We start from the raw sequence: 23,187 nt of genomic DNA, 5'->3' as shown, positions 1-23,187 counted from the left end.
GGGCGGCAGTTGTCTCGGAGACGGAAAGAACCCAGGAAAATCTGAATGTAATTTTCATTATTGTGTGCAAGTGGCGCGAGTGTTTTTTGGGACACGGTTTATGTCCCTAGGTCATGTGTGGTCAAACCTGGTGGGAAATTCTGTTCAATGACAATGATGCCCCTTGAGTTTGGTTAAAGAAACCAGGCCGGGTAGATCGTGAACCAGCGTCACCAACAAGTGTTTGCCAAAACCAGTTTTTGTTCAAGGACTTCAAAGAGCAAAGCGTAATTTTCACCTCTGAAGTGATGCGTTACTTTGAGTACTGCATTACTCTGAACACTGGATTACTCCGAGCACGGCATGGCTCCGAGCACTGTGTGGCTCTGTCATTAATTACAACACTAAACGCTAAGCAAAGGGAGAGATACTAACATGCTGGCCACAAGAAGTTTTGGGAGGACACAATCTAACTTTCTTAAATATTAGTCATTAATCTTGCGACTATTTTTGAAGGATGTTTAAGAATATTTCTGCATGGTTGATTTTTTTCTTGGGAGAGGGAAGGAGAAAGTAACATGCTTCATGGAAGGAGTTAGACAGTCCTGGCTATCTACCCATGTTAGCACTGAGGAAACAAACTGAAGCTTTAGCACAGTTGACTTTTGAGTAGTCAAAGCTTGAGCTCAGCACCCCTCTTACGCCCCAAATACACGGTAAAGAACACGCACCTTTAGGTTAGATAGCTGGCCGAACGTCTTTGAACACACATTGCACTCGTACTTGATCTTCCCGTTCTGTTTCTTCAGCGGGTATGGAAGTGACTTATAACCAGGAAAATCTGATGAAGAAATCTTTGGTTTGCTCAGATTCATTGCTTCCTCGCTCCCTGGAACCCACGAGGTAGCTTTCAGCTGCACTGACAGCTCGGAGGTTATTGAGGTACCTGACAGTGGTGAGCGGTTGAGAGGTCTTTCCTTTAGGCCCATCGCTGGACGCGTGGGTGAGAAAGCGCTGGTCGGGGCAGGGATAAGAATGCCCCTTGGCTGCTCAGCAACATGTAGCCTTTGGCCTTCTTCACTAGACAGCGCGACGGGCAGAACAGTCCGGCTCATCATGGGATGAGGGTGGCAGTCTCCACCCACTAAACCGCCGCAGACTGGGGGCATCCTGCCAAATAGGCTGAGGTTGTTCATGTTGTTCAAAGTGGCTGGACTGTTTAGGGGGTGAATACTGTTGAAACCAGGTGAATAGTTGGGTAATATAAATCTAGGATAGTGAGGAGACAGAGAGCTGTACGGATACATATACTGATGTTGGAGGTGGCTTGGAGGCGAGTACATTGGGTAGGAGACCAGGCCTTCAGTGTGACTGTGACATCCATTCATATGCAGAGGGAGTTCTTTGTGAGGCGAGGTAGTTGAGTGAGGAGACAGGATGTGAGGGTTTTGTTGAATAACAGGACTTTTTGATCTTTGGTTTGGACTGGTTCTGTATGAAGGGCTAGTTGTGTCCAGTGGCCTTTTATTGTCTAAAACACCATTTATCTTTGAGCTATTTTCTTCTAGTAGGGGTCTGTTCATTACACCTGGGTGAAGCTTTTTACTGAAGTCCATTATTTGGTTGTCTGGAGTGATGGGTGGTGTATCTCTGTCAATTAACTCCACATCCACTTTTTCTTCCTCATTCTTTGTGTTGTTAGCATATTGTTTTTGGCCTTCCTGAATGTCTTCTCTGCTCTGAGGTAGCTGGCCAGTGTATTCAGACACCAGATCCTTATATCCCTTGAGATTTTGTTCTAGAAAGAAAAATCAGATTGTTAATCAGGGGAAGTGTGAGCAGATTTATTACTGACTGGTGGAGGGAGAGTGGATGAAGGGCCTAGACCCACGGTGCAAGATACCATCAAGGTTGAAACAGAATGTTGAGAAGAGTTGATCAAGGAGTAGTAATTAGGCAAAACCATGCTTAAATTCTAAAAGTCAGCCATGGCGCAGTGGGTAGTTCTCTCACCTCGGAGTCAGAATGTTGAGCATATAACCCAGGCTAACACTCCACCACAGTACTGAGGAAGTGCTGCACCGTTGGAGGTGCCGTCTTTCAGATGAGACGCTAAAGTCAGGCCCCGTCTGCCCTCTCAGGTGGACGTAACAGATCCCATGGCACTATTTTGAAGAAAAGCAGGGGAGTTCTCCCCGGTGTCCTGTGCCAATATTTATCCCTCAACCAACATCACTAAAACAGATTACCTGGTCATTATCACAGTGCTGTTTGTGGGATCTTGCTGTGCACAAAGTGGCTGCCGTGTTTCCTACAACAGTGGCTACACTCCAAAAATAGTTCATTGGCTGTGAAGTCTTTTGGGGCGTCCTGAGGTGGTGAACGGCGCTATATAAATGCAAGTTCTTTCTCAGATTGTGGAGAAAGCAAAGTTGAAGAATTTAACAATTTGAGGTTATTTTCAATCTGGATGGTGTCCTGCACTGTGGAACTTAATCTTTACGTATGATTCCCAGGGACTGATGGGAGCGAGATGGGTGGCTAAAAATACATGGACACAGATGGTTTAAATACAGAAGGACACAGATGGTTTAAATACAGAAACACAAGGGAAATAAGATAGAAACCATTCATACTGAGTCGTTAAAAAATGTATTCCCCCACCCTCCTCACTGATAGGAGTGCGATGAATACAATGTTTATTCAGTTTAATATATTTTGTCACCCTGGTTCAATTGGTAGCGCTCTTGCCTCGGAGGTTCAAACCTCACTCCACGGCTATGTTGTCACCTGGGCTGGCGCAGCAACACAAAGATGGCTGCTGGGTTGGAATATTGTGCCAAAACTCTCTGTCCAGGTTCACAGATGAGTGCGATACCAGGAGGCGGGCAGCACGAGGGGGAACTGTACCCCAGCTAGGAGTCACCTCCTTCGGGAGAGGATGGGATTGGGCTGGAGGTAGACAAAGAGTTTCACTCATTGAACCCAGGAGCCAGAGTTTTGACAAATCTCCTCGAGTAAAAGTGTTTCTGCTCATTTGTGTTGCATTGCACCGAAGAGAGATTAACCACACTTTGATCTGTGACCAAAGATGAGTCTCCTGATAGGAGGCAAGTTGAGGCAAGGCACACTGAACCAGGGCTTCCTCTTTCGCTGGCCGAATCATTTCTGAAGAGGTCTAAGTGGGCGGAGTCCCAGTGCGAGGGGCTGACTAACTGTGGAGAGATCACAGTCATTCTGAATTGTGCTGAATCATATAATGAAACTGTGTGGAATTCAGTGACTGAAGACAGCAAGGCTGGTGGCTAAAAAAATACTGATGCAGATGGTTTAAATACAGAAACAAGAGGGAAATAAGAATGAAACCATTTATACTGAGTCATTAAATCTTATTCCCCCTCCCTCCCCACTGACAGGAGTGCGATGGATACGATTTTTATTCAGTTTAATACATTTTGCATAGATGTGTTCGGCAAGATGATTTTAGCAAGGTGTCCATCTACCTCAGATAATTGTCAGGTGCACTGGGACAGCCTGTCCCGCTCTCTATTGCTCCACTTACTGCACTGGGTTCGTTTGTAAGGCAATACTATTGCTGTCCTGGATCCTACCCGTCCCACAACTATTGAGGAAAGTCAGTGGATGGAATGGCAAAGTCACAAATGCAACTTGAATATTAGTGTCTGATATTAATGCACAGCATCAGTAGCAGACGTGTTAACACATTGTACGCAATTCCTGTTTGCTACTTTAACAAGTGTGTCAACCTGTTTATCGTCATCACCATCGATCGACTATGGCTTGGAACCCGTGTGTCAGACCTTCCCACCTGAGGCAGGGGCTTAAACTCTGGGGTTGTGTTTCAGACTGTCCACAATTGCTGTTTCATTAACCTGTTCTGGACTGTTGCTGCGTCATCCCTTGCAGCTTGTAGCCACCATTGGCTAATTCAAGAATCAGCCCATCCGCCTTGCGAAGGCTTTCGCTCTAATCGGGGGTCCCGCGCCCCTCTCTCATCTGCCCAAAGTCATTGGCACTTTCTGGAGGTGGCCCGGTTACTCAACCCCCACCTGGCACCCGGTGTTGGCCAGTCACGGGCGGCACCGAATCCAGTCATGACGGTCTCAGCATTTAACACTTGACCCGACACCGGTTCAATACATCATCACTAATATCGCAAAGCTCAGTTTAACTAATGGTGCTGTGCAAATTCTGTGCCGACAGAGTTACTGATGGGATTGGTGAGTGTAGCAGGTACCCGGCGAAGCTGGGCTCAGATAGAATCATTCGGCCCGTCGTGCCTGTGAACGCTCCTTGAAGGAGCAATCCAATTAGTCCCACTCCCCCTGCTCTTTCTCCACAGCCCTGCATATTTACTCCCCTTCCAACTATTTATCCAATTCCGTTTTGAAAGTTACTATTGAAGCTGCTTCCACCGCCCTTTCAGGCAGCGCATTCCAGATCACAACAACTCACTGTGGCAAAGAAATTCTCCCCTCTGGTTCTTTTGCTAATTTATTTAAAATCTGTGTCCTCTGGTTACCGACCCTCCTGCCACTGGAAACAATTTTGCCCTCTCTATCAAAACTTTTCATAATTTTGAATTGTAAATATTCTAAGCATGTCAGTAGACTGCAGCTAAGTAATGCAGCAGGGCTTATGACTCTTTGGGTAGACTTTCCATTGCTTCACTGTTTTTTTGTCATGCATGATTCAATCTTTCCTGAAAGCTTTTGGATTATGGGAAACTAAAACTCATGCCTCGGTGAGGCTCCGACCCCGTACTGCTCCCACTGATTCTCGTGTCAGCCCCATGACAAAGCCTCTGAAGAACAATGAAATGGAAGGCCTGTGCCGTCAACTCCGCAGATTACCCACCAGTCACGCGCTGCCTGCCCCAGCATGAGAATCATTCTTTTCGAAGCTTGTCAATGTGGGAAAGGCGTGAGCAAATCAGTCATTGCAAGTCGAACAACCGAGCTAAAGATCAGTGATTTCAAGCTTGGAATGCTGCACTACCACAGCTGCAGTTCCAAAAACATGCCTTCAACAACAGAGAGACTGAAGTAAGTGTGGAGAGTGCATCACACCCTGCCACAGGCTACACCTTGATACCACTGTGTATCCTAACTCGCACTGAGTCCCGTTCACTCATCACCCCTGTGCTCGCTGATTTACATTGGCTCCTGGTCTGGCAATGCCTCGATTTTAAAATTCTCATCCTTGTTTTCAAATCCCTCCATGGCCTCGCCCCCTCCCAATCTCTGTAATCTCCTCCTGCCCTAGAACCCTCCGAGATATTTGTGCTCCTCCAATTCTGGCCTCTTGCGCATCCCTAACTTCCCTTGCCCCACCACTGGCGGCCGTGCCTTCAGCTGCCTCAGCCCCAAGCTCTAGAATTCCCTCCCTAAACCTCTCCACCTCTCTCTCCTCCTTTAAGACGCTCCTGAAAACCCACCTCTTTGACCAAGCTTTTGGTCACCTGCCCTAATATCTCCTTATGTGGCTCGGTGTCAAATGATGCTCCTGTGAAGTGTCTTGGGACGTTTTACTACATTAACGGCACCGTATAAATGCGGGTTGTTTGTGTCAGTCAATGTGTGGGATTGTTTTTGACTTGTCATGAGTCACTGCTGTCTCAGAGTGAGCCTCATTCCTGGACTCTCTGTGCCGGTTGTGAACTCTCAGTAGATGCCTACCATTTATGAATAGACTAATTTGTATTTTGTTTTTCAAAGATACATTTTCCCTCAATTAAACAAAACTGCAGAAGGCAAGCTAGATTGTGTAGTAAGGTCGACACTGTCCTTAATTCTAGCGCTTGGTCTCAAAACCATCTCAGACTAATGGGCTGAAAGTTTCCTGTCTGTACGCTGCAAGGGTCGTACAACATCTTTTGGATGAGAAGTTAAACAGAGGCCCTGTGTGTCCTCTCAGGTGGACGTAAAAGATCCCATGGCACTATTTTGAAGGTGACCAGGAGAGTTATCCCCGATATCCTGGCCAATATTTATCACTCAATCAACATCACTAAAAACAGATTTTCTGGTCATTATCACATTGCTGTTTGTGGGAACTTGCTGTGCGCAAATTGGCTGCTGGGTTTCCTACATTACAACAGGTGACTACACTTCGAAAATACTTAATTGGCTGTAAAGCACTTTGGGGTGTCCTGAGATGGTGAATGGCGCTATATAAATGCAAGCATTCTTTTACACAACATGAGTTTGATGGGGAGGGGGAGGGAAGGGCGGTAGATAGCCAGTTCCAAGTGAGAATTGACGTATGACATAAAACTGGCCATAAATTGACAACCTCTTTCAGAGATCATGAAGATAGCTGGTGTGAGAACTGGAGAAACTTCACACTGGTGTCGTTGGACACACTGTTGCAGCAGGCGGTTAAGGTGGCAAATGGTATGTTGGCCTTCATAGCGAGAGGATTCGAGTACAGGAGCAAGGATGTCTTGCTGCAGTTGTACAGGGCCTTGGTGAGACCACACCTTGAGTATTGTGTGCAGTTTTGGTCGCCTTATTTGAGGAAGGATGTTCTTGCCATGGAGGGAGTGCAGCAAAGATTCACCAGACTGATACCTGGGATGGCAGGAATGACGTATGAAGAGAGATTGGGTCAATTAGGCTTATATTCGCTAGAGTTTAGAAGAATGAGAGGGGATCTCATTGAAACTTATAAAATTCTAACCGGACTAGACAGACTAGATGCAGGAAGGATGTTCCTGATGGCGGGGGAGTCCAGAACCAGGGGTCACAGTCTAAGGATAAGGGGTAAGCCATTTAGGACAGAGATGAGGAGGAATTTCTTCACCCAGAGAGTGGTGAACCTGTGGAATTCTCTACCACACAAGGCAGTTGAGGCCAATTCATTAAATATATTCAAGAAGGAGTTAGGTATATTTCTTAAGGCTAAAGGGATCAAGGGATATGGGGAGAAAGCAGGGACAGGGTACTGAATTTGGGTGATCAGCCATGATCTCATTAAATGGCGGAGCAGGCTCGAGGGGCTGAATGGCCTACTCCTGTTCCTATCTTCTATGTTCAGTCATACGAGGGGAGAAGGAGTTGTAAATTCAGCTTTTTTTAAAAAAAGTCAGTTTACTTTCTCACAACCCTGCCCTGCATTAATATCTGAAGAGCACTAGTCAGAGACAAAAATAGTCAACTGACACCGACTCTATAAACCCAAGCCCACATGCACAGAGGTCATTGCGGGTTCAGCCCTTTTGATCCGGCCTTTGCACTGATTTTCCTCTCCAATATATTCTGCCGTTAAATAACTGAAGTCAATATTTGAGTCAATTCAAACCTCAAATTGTTTTTGGATTCTGTAGCGATGTGGACCCGACTGACTGACATTTAACCCTGCTTTCTGTTTCAGTTTGAATGTAGTGAAACGGGGGAGTGGCAGGAGGGAGAAGGTGACTAAACTACTGGAATGGACTAACACTGCAAATATTGTGTGTTCATTTCGGAGCTGGAAAGATGCACCGTCATGACCTTGCCCACTGGGAGTCACCATCTCTGACTATGAAATGGGCACCTTTTTCCAGTCTGTTTGTTTATTTATCCAGTTTCCTCCCCCCGCCCCTGAAGGAACTGAATCTCGTTGGGGTACAGGGGAACTGGTACGGGGGAACCAGTGTACAGTGGGTACAGGTACGGGGGAACCAGTGTACAGTGGGTACAGGTACGGGGGAACCAGTGTACAGTGGGTACAGGTACGGGGGAACCAGTGTACAGTGGGTACAGGTACGGGGGAACCAGTGTACAGTGGGTACAGGTACGGGGGAACCAGTGTACAGTGGGTACAGGTACGGGGGAACCAGTGTACAGTGGGTACAGGTACGGGGGAACCAGTGTACAGCGGGTACAGGGGAACCAGTGTACAGTGGGTACAGGTACGGGGGAACCAGTGTACAGTGGGTACAGGTATGGGGGAACCAGTGTACAGTGGGTACAGGTACAGGGGAACTAGTGTACGGGGAACCAGTGTACGGGGGAACCAGTGTACGGGGGAACCAGTGTACGGGGGAACAGGTGCCCTTCAACATTTCACTCATTGTGAGAGTTTGGAAAACAACTTGTATTTATGTAGTGCCTTTAACATAGTAAAACGTCCCAAGGCACTTCACAAGAGTGTTATCAGACAAAATTCGACACCGAGCCCCATAGGAGATATTAGGACAGGGAGCCAAAAGCTTGGTCAAAGAGGCAGGTTTTAAGGAGCCTCTTAAAGGAGGAAAGAGGGGCAAAGAGGTTTAGGGAGGGAATTCTAGAGCTTACAGCCTAGGCAGCTGAAGGCACGGCCACCAATGGTGGAGTGAAAGGAGTAGGGGATGAACAAGAGACCAGAATTGGAGGAACACATTTCTTGGACGGTTGTAGGGCTGGAGGAGGTTAAAGAGATAGGAAGGGGGCAAGGTCCACGGAGGGATTTGAAAACAAGGAGATTAATTTTTAAATCGTGTCACTGGTGAACCGGGAGCCAATGTACGTCAACGAGCACAGGGGTGATGGGTGAACAGGACTTGGGGCGAGTTAGGATACGGGCAGCAGAGATACAGGCACTGAATTATCGACACATTTTTCAATTCTGGCAGGTGGGGCATTGTAACAGAATGCGATCCTCCCCCTCAGCCAACATCCACATGCATGCACTGTCCAGCAGGAGCACTGGACAGTGATCATGAGCTGGCACCTTGCCCGATTTCCCCCTCCCTAACACGAGGCAAATGATAGTGACCCAGCCGAACAGTCTGCTGTTAAAAGGGACGGAGTCAGTTTGCAATGAGTGACAAGAGAGTGAGTTACTGACAGAGAGCAAGCTCGGACTTACCAACACCCCAGGGTAGGGAGAGAGGGGAGTGCGAGGACAAATTAATTTTTCAATTTGTGGCTGCAACACATATAGAAACCTGTTGAGCAGGGCTAACACTTACCAAACCACATTTCAAGACAAAAGAGAATTGCTGCTTGTTACTCAACCAGCAGCAACAAGACGCCAGCTCCAAAAATGATATCATACAAGTGGAGGCTGGGACGTGAAGGAGTCACGGTTCTCTGATGTGTGATCAATGAGCATAGGGTGAGGTGTAACTTAGTCACGACAGAAAGCCAAGCAGCATGTTATACATGGGGCATTTCAGATATAACTTGTGTACTGGACAGACACATACACAAACACCACACACTCTAACATACACACACAGGACCTCAAACCCGGCACTAAGCTCATGGTCTACAGAGCAGTAGTAATACCCGCCCTCCTGTATGCCTCAGAGACATGGACCATGTACAGCAGACACCTCAAAGCACTGGAGAGGTACCACCAACGCTGCCTCCGCAAGATCCTGCAAATCCATTGGCAGGATAGGCGCACCAACAACGTCAGTGTTCTCGCTCAGGCCAACATCCCCAGCATCGAAGCTTTGACCACACTCAATCAGCTCCAATGTACGGGTCACATTGAGACTCCCAAAACTAGCGCTCTACTCAGAGCTCCGGCACGGCAAGAGAGCCCCAGGTGGGCAGAGGAAACGCTTCAAGGACACCCTCAAAGCCTCCTTGAAAAAGTGTAACATCCCAACCGACACCTAGGAATCCCTGGCCCAAGACTGCACAAAGTGGAGGAAAAGCATCCGGGAAGGCGCCGAACACCTCGAGTCTCTTTGCCGGGAGCAAGCGGAAGCCAAGCGCAGGCACTGCAAGGAGCGCACATCAACCCATGCACCCCACCCACCCGCCCCTTCAACCACCGTCTGCCCCACCTGTGACAGAGACTGTAGGTCCCGCATTGGAATCATCAGTCACCTGCGAACTCATTTTTAATGTGGAAGCAAGTCATCCTCGGTTCCGAGGGACTGCCTAAGAAGACTGCCTAAGAACACACTAAGGCACACACAAACACTAACGCACACACAATTAACCTACACACCCTCATTCTCAATCACACTCACCTTTCCTCACCCTCACTCACACCCTAACTCTCGCCCTCAACACCCTCACTCACCAGCGCCCTCACCCTCACTCTCACCTTCTCCCTGCCTGTCTGAGTTTAAATGTTTTGGGATCAAAATCTCTGCCCACAAGTTTCAAAAATGTTATTTTCGCAGCTGAATGCCCGAATCCTTTCAGAGGCAGCGGGAGGTGTGAAGACAGACAAACCCTGCATTTAACAGTTTTAAAAAACAGGTTCTGCTGAAAAGCTATACATAGATACATAGATACATAGAAGATAGGAGCAGGAGTAGGCCATTCGGCCCTTCGTGCCTGCTCCGCCATTCGATGAGATCATGGCTGATCCTTTAATTCAGTATCCCGTCCCCGCCTTCTCTCCGTAACCCTTAACCCCTTTTGCCCGTAGAAATATATCTAATTCCCTCTTAAATATATTTAATGAGCTGGCGTACACTGCCCTCTGTGGCAATGAGTTCCACAGGTTCACCACTCTCTGAGTGAAGAAATTCCCCCTCATCTCTGTCCTAAATGGTTTAGCCCTTATCCTTAAATTATGTCCTCTAGTTCTGTTCTCACCCGCCAAGGGAAACATTCCTTCTGCATCCAGTCTGTCTAGACCTGTCAGAATTTTATACACTTCTATGAGGTCCCCTCTCAATCTTCTAAACTCCAGTGTGTACATCCCTAAACTACATAGTCTCTCCTCATAGGTCATTCCCGCCATTCCTGGTATCAGCCTGGTGAATCGCCGCTGCACCCCCTCCATGGCAAGAACATCCTTCCTCAGATGAGGCGACCAAAACTGTACACAGTACTCGAGGTGTGGTCTCACCAGTGCCCTGTACAGCTGCAGCAAGGTATCCCTGTTCCTGTATTCTAACCCTTTTGCTATGAAGGCCAGCATACCGTTTGCCTTCTTGACCGCCTGTTGCACCTGCATGCTCGCCTTCAGTGACTGGTGTACAAGAACACCCAGGTCTCTCTGTACTTCCCCCTCTCCCAATCTATTGCCATTTAAATAATAATTTGCCCTCCCGTTCCTGCACCCAAGGTGGATAACTTCGCACTTGTCCACATTATAGTGCATCTGCCATTTATCCGCCCAATCGCCCAGTCTGTCCAAATCGCTCTGGAGCTTCCTGGTCTCTTCCTCTGAGCCCACCCCCCCTCCTAGTTTAGTGTCGTCTGCAAATTTGGAAATGCTGCATCCGACTCCCTGATCCAGGTCATTAATGTAAATTGTGAACAGCTGGGGGCCCAGGACAGATCCCTGTGGTACCCCACTTGTTACTGCCTGCCATTCAGAAAATGAGCCGTTTATTCCAACTCTCTGTTTTCTATCTGACAGCCAGTTCCCTATCCACGCCAAAACTTTCCCCTTTATCCCATGAGCCTCAATTTTCCATGCTAATCTTTTATGTGGGACCTTATCGAAGGCCTTTTGGAAGTCCAGGTACACCACATCTACTGGCTCTCCCCCATCTATTCTACCAGTTACTCCCTCAAAAAATTCCAATAGATTAGTCAAGCACGATTTACCCTTTGTAAATCCATGTTGACTCTGTCCTATCCTGTCCCCATTTGCTAAGTGCTCCGCTATTTCATCCTTAATGATGGACTCCAGCATTTTGCCCACAACTGATGTAAGGCTTACAGGTCTGTAATTACCTGCTTTTTCCCTACCCCCCTTTTTGAATAGTGGGGTAACGTTAGCTACCCTCCAATCCATCGGCACTGTTCCCGAGTCTAATGAATTCTGAAAAATCATCCTTAGTGCATCCGCTATCTCTAGGGCCACCTCCTTCAGTACCCTAGGATGCATGTTATCAGGCCCTGGGGATTTGTCCACCTTCAATCCCTTTAGCTTCCTTAACACCATATCCTTAGAGATATTGATTTGCGTCAGTTCCTCCTTTGCCAATGTCCCTATTTTTCCCGATATCCCAGGGAGGTTTTTTGTGTCTTCCTTCGTAAAGACTGACCCAAAGTATGCATTTAGTTGATCTGCCATTTCCTTATTTCCCATTATATATTCCCCCGTATCTGACTGCAATGGACCAACTTTGGTTTTCACCAGTCTTTTCCTTTTGATATACTTATAAAAGCTTTTGGAGTTAGTTTTTATATTTTCCGCCAGCTTGTTTTCGTAAGCTATTTTGCCCCTCTTGATTATGCCCTTTGCCCTCCTTTGCTCTATCTTAAACTGTTCCCAATCTTCCGCTCTGGCGCTTTTTTTGGCTATTTTATACGCCCTATCTTTGGATTTTATGCTGTCTCTAATTTCCCCTGTTATCCACGGTTGAGTCACCTTTTTAGATTTCCTTTTATGCCAGATTGGTATAAACAATTTTTGCAATTTTGTCATTCTATCTTTAAATGTTTGCCATTGTTTATCTACCTCCAGTCCTCCCAGGAACGTTGTCCAATCAGACCTACTCAGTTCCCGTCTCATGGCATCATAATTCCCCTTGTTTAAATTCAGGACCTTAGTCTCTGAGTCAATTTCTTCGCTCTCCATTTCGAGTGAGAAATCGATCATGTTATGATCGCTCTGACCCAAGGGTCCCCGTACAACAAGATTACTGATTAGTCCCTTCTCATTGCACAGTACCCAGTCCAATATAGCCTGTTCCCGAGTTGGTTCCTCGACATATTGATCCAGATAACCATCCCTCAAACACTCAAGGAATTCCTCCTCCTCATTATTTTTACTGATTAGGCTAGTCCAATCTATATGTAAGTTAAAGTCACCTATGATGACAGCTGTGCTCTTATTGCACGCTTCTCTAATTTCCCTCGTGATGCCCTCCCTAACCTCTATTTTACTATTTGGAGGCCTATATACCACTCCTATTAATGTTTTTCGCCCCTCGCTATTTCTTAGCTCCACCCATATAGATTCTGTATTAACTGAGTTAATATCCTTCCTTTCAATTGCATTTATCCCCTCTTTTACTAGCAATGCTACCCCTCCTCCCTTTCTTTTTTGTCGATCCTTCCTAAATACTGAATACCCCTGTATGTTAAGCTCCCAGCCCTGCTCACCCTGCAACCATGTTTCCGTAATCCCAATTAGGTCATAATTATTAACCTCTATTTCCACAGCTAATTCATCTACCTTGTTCCTGATGCTTCTCGCATTAAGGTATAAAACCCTCAGGCTTTTTTTATGCTCACATTTTTTATGAATTAGTTTGGCCCTTTGTTTTTTGTTCCTCACCCTTTTATCATTTATTTCTGTCTGCCTTTCACTTTCCTCTATTTCACTACATAGGTTTCTAGCCCCCTGCCATACTAGTTGTTGCAGTGAGGGTGATTGCCTCCGGAACTGTACCCCAGTGAGAGTCAGTGCCCGTGGAACTGTACCCCAGTGAGAGTCAGTGCCCGTGGAACTGTACCCCAGTGAGAGCGAGTGCCCGTGGAACTGTACCCCAGTGAGAGTCAGTGCCTGTGGAACTGTACCCTAGTGAGAGTCAGTGCCCGTGGAACTGTACCCCAGTGAGAGTCAGTGTCTGTGGAACTGTACCCCAGTGAGAGTCAGTGCCCGTGGAATTGTACCCCAGTGAGAGTCAGTGTTCCGAACTGCTTTATCAAAAATTACCCCGAGAACATCAGTTCCATCTCTGCACAGGTGTAGACCGTCCCTTTTGTATAGGTCACACCTACCACAAAACTGGTTCCAATGCCTCAAAAATTTAAAACCCTCCCTCTTACACCACTGCTCAAGCCACGTATTTAGCCTAACTATCCTGTTCTCTGTACTCTTACTAGCACGTGGCACTGGTAGTAATCCAGAGATTACTACCTTCGAGGTCCTACTTTTTAGCTTGGCTCCTAACTCCCGAAATTCTACTATGTGACCTGTTCTTGGATAATTTCAGCTCAATGACCCCCCCACCCTGCCACTCCAGCACACCTCATGGGGATCGAGATATCACAATCACAACCCACACGCCCGCTCAAAAATGCTGCAAATTCACCAGCAGAATGAGAATAAAGGGATTCAGGATACTTTTTTCAAAAAGTGCAGCAAGTGGGAGGAATAAAAGGAAAAAAGGAGCCAGGAAAGGACACAAGGTGGTCCTGCTCTGTAATTTTCATAAATGTCTCCCCTTCCCAACTGCTCTGTGAGCTACAGGCACCTTCTGATCACATATTTTTAAAAATCACACCTCCCTCCCAAAGTCTTTGAGGTGTTTTAAAGGGACAGCTCAGTCTGCAGCTGCAGAGGAAAGTACAAGGGGAAAACTGTTTGAAGGTGTAAATAATTTCCTTTAAAGTAAGAGTTTATCTCACCAAACACATCTCAAGTTAAAAGAAAAAATGATCACCCGGTCAAATCTCCCTCTTGCATCCCGCACTCACTGAACAGCAGCTTTGGGTTACAGGAAAGTTAAAACTCCTTTCAATCTCCCTGTGAAATCTGCGTTTCATATTTTAGTTCCCAGCATTTTTATTCCCCTCTTGGTATGCGAGGGGGTACAAACAGAGGAGGGACGTGAGGTCCTGCCCGTGGCTGTTGGGCTCTAGCTTTTAACGGAGCCTCGCTTTACACCGGGTTCACACGGGGTTCGATGAGCGGTGCCAGTTCAAAAGGGGAGTGGGGGGGCAGCTTGTTGATGCTACCCCTCCCCAGCTGCCCTGGCACCGTTGCTGGGATACAGACGTGGGGGGGGACCTCAGAATCATTGGGGTACTGTTGGATAAGGGGGGAGTTAGTGGGTGAGCAGGAGCAGGGCATGTGTACCCCAAATTACACTGGCATGGGTTACATGCCCTTCTCCCATCCCGCTTCCAATGCCTCAATACCTTCCGACGTGGGCTCAGTGTCTGATTCAGTTCGGTTAGACACTGGACAAAGCCTGGCATCAGAATTGGAAAGTGTCTGGATGGGATTGCTATATTATATCAATAACGACAGATCGTCACAATTACCAAAGGCTGCAGACTGGCTCACTCTCAAATCGAACAACTCCATACAACTCACACTTCAAATGATTTGGAACTTATTTCATGTACTGGCACACTTGCTCTGAAGTGTGATTTCCCTCCATCCTGTCACAGTGACCCGCTGCCCGTTTAAATACAACATCTGATCAGGTCCTGTCACTCTCATTCTCTCCTCTCCCCCACCCACCCCCGAGATATCTCGGGGGCTGTCCGAATCTCATCAAACCCACTCTCCGTGGTTTCATTTTTATATACTCGACTGTGAAAACAATCAAAAAATAAATAAACAAGCCATTGCAATGTGCAGGGTGCTGCTTTAAGGCACCGTCTATACAGATAAGCGTCAGAGAAACTGATTTGATCCAGGGGCAAAACAACAAGGCACGAACTGCAAGTGAGCAAACAGCAACCCCTGGGACTGAAGAGAGAGAGAGGGGGGGAAGGCGGGATAACCTGCTCCAGAAGGGCGCATCCCTCTATTGCCTACCAGGGGGTCGTGTCTGTTCTTGGGGGAGAGAGGATTGCATTAACTGGAGGTGTCACAGAACTTTGAGCAAAAAATAAATAAATACTTGCACTTCTTTTGACAACCGCGATCGCAAACTAACTTATCTCCAACAATCAGTGTCTAACGGTGCGTGGGCAAATCATTCAGGTCTAACTTTATGGGGCAGTTGTAGAGCACAAATCACTGATGGCCCGCAGGTTGCACGATCACAGTACACGGGAGAGAGAGAGTGGGGGGGGGGGGGGGGGGGGAAAGAGGCAAGGGAATCACTCTTATTACATTTCACACTCGCACTTGAGCAACTAGACAGGAGCAGGAGCAAACTCCCAGCCCCGTCCAAGCAATCCACAAATAAATTAAAGTGTGGAGACTCACTGAGTTTTAACATCACCAGATCACCGGTCGGAGGGTAATTCAATCGCTCGGCAAACTCCCGACTGTACCAGACCAGCAGCTCATTGCTGGGAGGGATTGGCTGCACGGTGTAGAAGTAAATATCTGTGCCATTCTGACAGGCGACCAGGTTCTGCTCCTCCGCAGAGTGTGCGGGATTCACGTACCGCATCCAGTTACTTTTACACACGTTGTACCCGTCCAGAAAATGATGGAGCCTCCCGGAGGAATAAACCTGGGGATGAAATGAAATGAAATTTAAGAAATGGAATTTAAAAAGGTAAACACGAATGTCACCTGTGTTTCTGATTCATTTTTAAAAATAGATATGTATTTGTACAAAATAATCAAAGCAAAAAAGATTAAACAACCTGCTCCATGTAATCACAAGCCCAGTTTGCACTCCACTTAAGTCAAGTCAGTGTGGAACAGAACCTGGAGCACAATCCTTCACACCTCCCTCTCGTCAGCAGCACTTTGCAGATTCTAATGAGACTAACACAATGTCATGATAAATGAGCTATTTATAACAGCTGTCACATGGCAACGCTGAGCTCATTTGGTGACGACATGTTTCTGAGGATTGGATCTTTCTGTGCGTGTCTGTTTCTCTCTCTCTTACCCGAGTTTTTACAACCTTTCCCCCCTGAGGCATTTCTTATATAACTCCCAAAAAAATCAATTCCTGTATGTTTTGCCAAAGAAAGTAAAAGGTTTCCAGAGCAGGAAGCAGAGCCCACATTACAAGTGCTGGTGTCATTTATTTCTTTTGAATAAGGGAATGGCGTTCAGCCAGGGGATTTTCAACAAGGCACAGGAACCGACATGCAAATATTGATTGTATCTGTGGCAGCCGAGGGCTTTGTGCCAGATTTATACTCGAATCTCAAAGCTTGCAGGAAGGAAGGCAATATCTGGCCACGCAAGACAACAGACTCCCTCCACCCTTTCTTGCTGAGGTCTCTGCTTCTTTTAAGCATCTTCTAAGCTCTATTGGGCAGCACTGTGTCGATAGATGGGCCGACATTGAACCAGGAGTGATTGCTACCTGCCAACATCTTTTCTTAATGCAGCAGAGCACTGTGTAGGACCACAACTCAGTCCTTTCATGTTCAAACTCTTCATATTGCTGCGATCCTAAACCGCAAACAGGTGTATCTTTTTCAAGATTTTCTGTCCCACTTTTCTCTCCCCAGCCCACACACTGATTCTCACTGGGGTACAGTTCCACAGGCACCGACTCTCACTGGGGTACAGTTCCACAGGCACTGACTCTCGCTGGGGTACAGTTCCACAGGCACTGACTCTCACTGGGGTACAGTTCCACAGGCACTGACTCTCACTGGGGTAGAGTTCCACAGGCATTGACTCTCACTGGGGTACAGTTCCACAGGCACTGACTCTCACTGGGGTACAGTTCCACGGGCACTGACTCTCACTGGGGTACAGTTCCACAAACACTGACTCTCACTGGGGTACAGTTCCACAGGCACTGACTCTCACTGGGGTTCAGTTCCACAAACACTGACTCTCACTGGGGTTCAGTTCCACAAACACTGACTCTCACTGGGGTACAGTTCCACAGGCACTGACTCTCACTGGGGTACAGTTCCACAGGCACTGACTCTCACTGGGGTACAGTTCCGGAGGCACTGACTCTCACTGGGCTACAGTTCCACAGGCACTGACTCTCACTGGGGTACAGTTCCACGGGCACTGACTCTCACTGGGGTACAGTTCCACGGGCACTGACTCTCACTGGGGTACAGTTCCACAGGCACTGACTCTCACTGGGGTACAGTTCCACGGGCACTGACTCTCACTGGGGTACAATTCCACGGGCACTGACTCTCACTGGGGTACAGTTCCACAGACACTGACTCTCACTGGGGTACAGTTCCACGGGCACTGACTCTCACTAGGGTACAGTTCCACAGGCACTGACTCTCACTGGGGTACAGTTCCACGGGCACTCGCTCTCACTGGGGTACAGTTCCACGGGCACTGACTCTCACTGGGGTACAGTTCCACGGGCACTGACTCTCACTGGGGTACAGTTCCGGAGGCAATCACCCTCACTGCAACAACTATATAGCACCTTTAACACAAAAAATGTCCTAATGCACCTCATAGGAACGTTATCAGACAAAACTGGACACTGAGCCACATCATCGGATATTAGGACAGGTGACCAAAAGCTTGGTCAAACAGGGTAGGTTTTAAGGAGCCTCTTAAAGAATGAGAGGGAGAGAGACGGAGAGGTTTAGGGAGGGAATTCCAGAGTTTAGGGCCTAGGCAGCTGAAGGCACGGCCGCCAACGGTGGAGGATGAAAATTGGGGATGCGCAAGGGTCCAGAATTGGAGGAGCGCAGAGATCTCAGAGGAATGTGTGGCTGGAGGAGGTTAGATACAATTCCGTAGGTGCCGTAAACTTGGAAGTGGAGTGTTGGCACCATATTCAAGCACTGTGGATATCCCAACCTGTCCTCGCCCATATCCACACACAAGCACCTTCCATAGAGGCGGGTCGCTGGGTAATGATCAGGAGGAACAGGAACCATGTCTGATTTCCTCGTCCCTCCCAAACTAGGGGAACTGAGGCCAACTGGAGCACCCTGACTGAAATCAACCATTCCAGTACAGGTCAGCGGTTGAAGCTGGAGTCTTGTGACCTATATGGCTCAATGCTACACGGGGACACTGCCTCTATCCATAAAATATTTTGACAGAATCGTGAAAGTTTAACTATCAGTGCTTGGAACAGTTTCAAATCCAGCTTCCCCCTCTCCCCTCCGCTGGTAGCTAGGACCAAGGTTTGAGTTTGCGGGGTGACTGCAGGACCCTGGGCCTGCAAGAGTTGGCCCTGCAAGGGTGTCGACCCGATTCTATGAGCCTTATTCTCGAGGAGCGTGAGATCAAGGAATTAACCCTATCATATGTGTTTTTAAAATGAGGAACTCCTACATCAAAAAGAAATACTGCAAATAACAACAGCAAAAAGCCGAGAATGGAAAGCACGGAAGGTGATGTGACGCCACCCTTTTTGATTTAGGATTGTGTCAGGGCCCCGGGACCCAGCGGGAATGTGAGTGAGCATCCATAGGGAGCGGTGGGTCAGTCTGGAGAGAATCCCAGTCACACAGCCCGCTGTCCCAGTCGCGTCAAATAAAACGCAAACTGATTATATTGTTGTATAAAGTTTCATATCGTCAAAACAAAACCGCAACCTGTTTCCCGCGATTTACTCCAAGGCAGTCATTCCTGACACAGACGTCACTAAAAATGTTGCGGGTTTGAAGCGTTCTCTTCAGGTTTCCCTTTTTAAAGAGATGCGTGTGCATTGCACGAGCTATTTTAATCAATAGTTTATTTTGAAAGCTGGAAGAGGCAGAGAGAATCAAACCAGGGCGGACATTCTCTGAGCTGGGATTCTTTTTAGTTTAAAAAAAAAACTAATTTCCTTCAGAATATTCCGAGATTCTGTTGTTGCCGCTGTCGTTAGTCTAAAGAGGCCTGGAACCTGAATTCTAATATTGTGGGTATCGGGCGAGGGCAGGGTTGGTGGGGGGAGGAGGGGGTTGTTGGATGTGATACCCTCCGCAGTCAAATAGCCGGCCAACACTCACCATCTGGACTCACCCATGAAGAGTGGTCACTTGGGCGGGGTGCTGGAGGCGATCATAAGGGCCTGTACCCCCACACAAAAAAATCAGAACCCCCGGGAAGAGGATGAAGGGGGAGAAAACTGGCGGGATAAAAGGAGGAAGAGGAAGCAAAACTACAACACAAGAATAACTTTAAAAAACACGTTTCTTAGAGACCAAATCCTGAGTGCGTAGAAAGTCACGAATTGGGAAGCGACTGCCCGTCACGTTATTGTGTACACGCTTAACGGATCGTATCGAATTCCTCGTGGCGCTATTATTAATGGAGAATAAATGCATTCACGCCTCCGTTAAGATAGAAAGGAATTCGATACGAGCGCTTTAAACAACTGCACAATAACCAGTCAATCATTTTCGGTGCTGGGTTTTCAGAGGGAGGGGGGGGCAAGAGCACGGGTTAAAACCAGGAAATTAGGGGGTAAGCCTCTTTATGTAGGGTCTCCTTTTCAACCAGTCTGTTGGAAACCTGCTTCGATTAAAGTAAAACTGGGGCAACACGTCAATAGGTTCAATAACATACACATTCAGAGCCAGCCCAAAGAATCCGACTTGACCAATCAATATAAAACAAAGGGAAATGTCACACAGAAAAAGTAATAAAGTGTTGAGGAATGAATTTCTAGGAATGTCATTGAAAAGCAGGCAGATAAATGGGTCCAAAAGGAACTGGGGGTTATGGTGACAGAGTGGGTAGATGGGGGTTAAGATCCATCAAACGAGAGGCGCTTGTTGGAAATTACTGTATTTTTTTTATCCTTTAAAAAAATTATGAAAGAGGAAATGAGAATCAGAAAATGAGACCCACAGGGTGAACTTCCTTGGGTGATAATCCCCGTGCAGCCAGCAGAGGGCAGTAAGACCGAAGTGTGAGTGGCTCAATGACTGTCACATAATCATAGAATCAGGATCTTACAGCACAGAAGGAGGCCATTCGGCCCTTCATGCCTGTGCCGGCTCTTTGAAAAGAGCTGTACAATGAAGTCCCACACCCCAGCGTTTTCCTCCATAACCTGTCCAATGGCCTTTTCAAAGTTCCTATGGAATCTGACCCCTCCACCCTCTTGGGTAGTGCGTTCCAGATCTTAACAATCCTCTGTGTGAAAAAAAAATTCTCCTCAGTTCTCCTCTATTGCTTTTGCCAATTATTTTAAATCTATGACCTCTAGTTACCGGCCCACTTGCTGGAGGAAACTGTTTCTCCCTACATGCTCTATCAAAACCCTGTATAATTTCAGCTTTGCCAGTCTCTCCAAATAAGGAACTGTTTTGTTTGCCTTTCTGATGAATGGGTCATCAGTCCTAATTGATTTTGCCTGGCTTACTAAAGAAGACAAACTGACACTGAAATTGAAAACAAAACTTCCATGAGTCAAAGGCAAAAGGCAGCCAGTGATTGCGTCTGTTTATCTTCCTATCCTGCAGGATGCCGGAGGTGTAATGGGTGCGAGTTGTACAGTTCTTACTCTTTCAAGTGAATGTAATGAAACTTTAAAAAGTCCCTCCCCCACTCTGGTTTTAGTTTGTTGATCTCATTCAGCAACCACCTCGTAATCCAAACATACGTTTCCCAGCTGAGAGGGTGGGCTGGGTAAGTATCTGTACTGATCCCTGCTCCATGGGAAACTGTCATTTTCCCAAATCATTGAGCCTGCGTTGCTAACTTGGACGCCCAGATCTGTAATGTGACTGCTGCTGCCACACCTCGTTATACAGAGAATTTCTAGGGACATTAAAAGGCCATTAGGTTCAACAAGCCTCATAGATTTACCCCGCCTTCGTTCCATATCCCCCAATCCCAACTCCCCACCATATCCCTCAATCCCACCATATCCCCCAATCCCAACTCCCCACCATATCCCCCAATCCCAACTCCCCACCATATCCCCCAATCCCAACTCCCCACCATATCCCCCAATCCCAACTCCCCACCATATCCCCCAATCCCACCTCCCCGCCATATTCCTCAATCCCAACTCCCCACCATATCCCCCAATCCCACCTCCCCACCATATCCCCCAATCCTAACTCCCCACCATATCCCTCAATCCCACCTCACCATATCCCTCAATCCCACTGTGGTAAACCACTGTTTGTATTCCACTGTGTACATGTCTGTACATGCCTCGGCTGATTCCTCCCACGAGTCCAGGTATAAAGGTGACTGCTCCACAGTCCCTCTGTATTCTGGACTGGTCGACCACTCGAGGCACACCTTCATTCTCTTGTTAATAAAAGCCTGTTAGTTACTCGCTTAACCTCAGTCTTTTGAGTAATTGATAGCGCATCACCCACCATGTCCCCCAATCCCAACTCCCCACCATATCCCTCAATCCCAACTCCCCACCATATCCCTCAATCCCAACTCCCCACCATATCCCTCAATCCCAACTCCCCACCATATCCCTCAATCCCAACTCCCCACCATATCCCTCAATCCCACCTCCCCGCCAAATCCCTCAATCCCAACTCCCCACCATATCCCTCAATCCCAACTCCCCACCATATCCCCCAATCCCACCTCCCCACCATGTACCCCAATCCCAACTCCCCACCATATCCCTCAATCCCAACTCCCCACCATATCCCTCAATCCCAACTCCCCACCATATCCCTCAATCCCAACTCCCCACCATATCCCTCAATCCCAACTCCCCACCATATCCCTCAATCCCACCTCCCCGCCAAATCCCTCAATCCCAACTCCCCACCATATCCCTCAATCCCACCTCCCCGCCAAATCCCTCAATCCCAACTCCCCACCATATCCCTCAATCCCACCTCCCCACCATATCCTCCAATCCCAACTCCCCACCATATCCCTCAATCCCAACTCCCCACCATATCACCCAATCCCAACTCCCCACCATATCCCTCAATCCCACCTCCCCACCATATCCCTCAATCCCACCATATCCCTGAATCCCACCTTCTCACCATATCCCTCAATCCCACCTCACCATATCCCTCAATCCCACCTTCTCACCATATCCCTCAATCCCACCTCCCCACCATATCCCTCAATCCCACCTCCCCACCATATCCCTCAATCCCACCTCCCCACCATATCCCTCAATCCCACCTCCCCACCTTAAAGGGACCGCTGGATGCCGCCGCCAAAACAGTAATTAAAAAAAATACTTACCTGAAGGTGGAGCCGAGAGGCACAGGAGTGGTCCTTCTGGCTCCACTGCAGTAGTGAAGACCATTATTGGGCCCCTCCCTCCCGATCACTTCCCCCCTCCCTGCCGATCACTTCCCCCCTCTCTTGGTCGCCCCCTCCCTGCCGATCACTTTCCCCCCCCTCTCCCAGGGTCTACCTGCAAATGACATAGCGGTCTGAAATGGAAATTCTCTTCACCGGGGAACTCTTGTAAGTGAGGCCAGAGGCCCAATATCAGGTGTGCCTCAGGCCTAACCGTTCTGGGGCAGCGATCATTCCCTGCACCCAGTCCGCGTTGGCAAACCAATTTTCTAGGCCCTATATATCTGTATGTCACTGCTAATAGCAGTGACGTATTGAAAGATTCAAGAGTGGCGTACTGATGCCCATCTGGATGGGTGTCCATTGCAAGCTGATGAAACCTTGCCCAGCTGCCATTCTGACGCTCAGTATCACACAACAGGGATGGATGGAAGTCACCGGGTTCCTCCGCTCCTGCACTGAGCAGCATTGGCTGGAAAGGAGCCTGGCGCAGCCAGAAGTGCCTTCCAGCAAAAG

At 47.7% G+C, this 23,187-nt stretch overlaps 1 protein-coding gene across 3 annotated transcripts in view; it reads right to left on the bottom strand.

The window, feature by feature from the left end:
* Positions 1 to 23,187, bottom strand: part of LOC147103293 (PR domain zinc finger protein 1-like) — a 165,457-nt gene that overhangs the window by 8,548 nt on the left and 133,722 nt on the right. For 2 of the 3 annotated variants that reach the window (XM_085962757.1, XM_085962759.1), the window contains 2 exons: positions 15,787 to 16,039; positions 711 to 1,777 (listed from right to left, as the gene is read on the bottom strand). In XM_085962757.1, coding sequence (XP_085818883.1) covers positions 711 to 1,777; positions 15,787 to 16,039 — 1,320 coding nt within the window. Of the gene's footprint in view, positions 1 to 710; positions 1,778 to 15,786; positions 16,040 to 16,175; positions 16,366 to 23,187 lie in introns of those variants that run through there. The other variant, XM_085962760.1, reaches the window with a different exon arrangement.

Source organism: Somniosus microcephalus, chromosome 20 (assembly GCF_052327205.1).
Source record: "Somniosus microcephalus isolate GS21.2 chromosome 20, FLI_Smic_1.0, whole genome shotgun sequence".
NCBI classification, from domain to species: Eukaryota; Metazoa; Chordata; class Chondrichthyes; order Squaliformes; family Somniosidae; genus Somniosus; species Somniosus microcephalus.
Note: the sequence above shows the minus strand (reverse complement) of the source record. Positions and strands in the feature narration are given on the sequence as shown.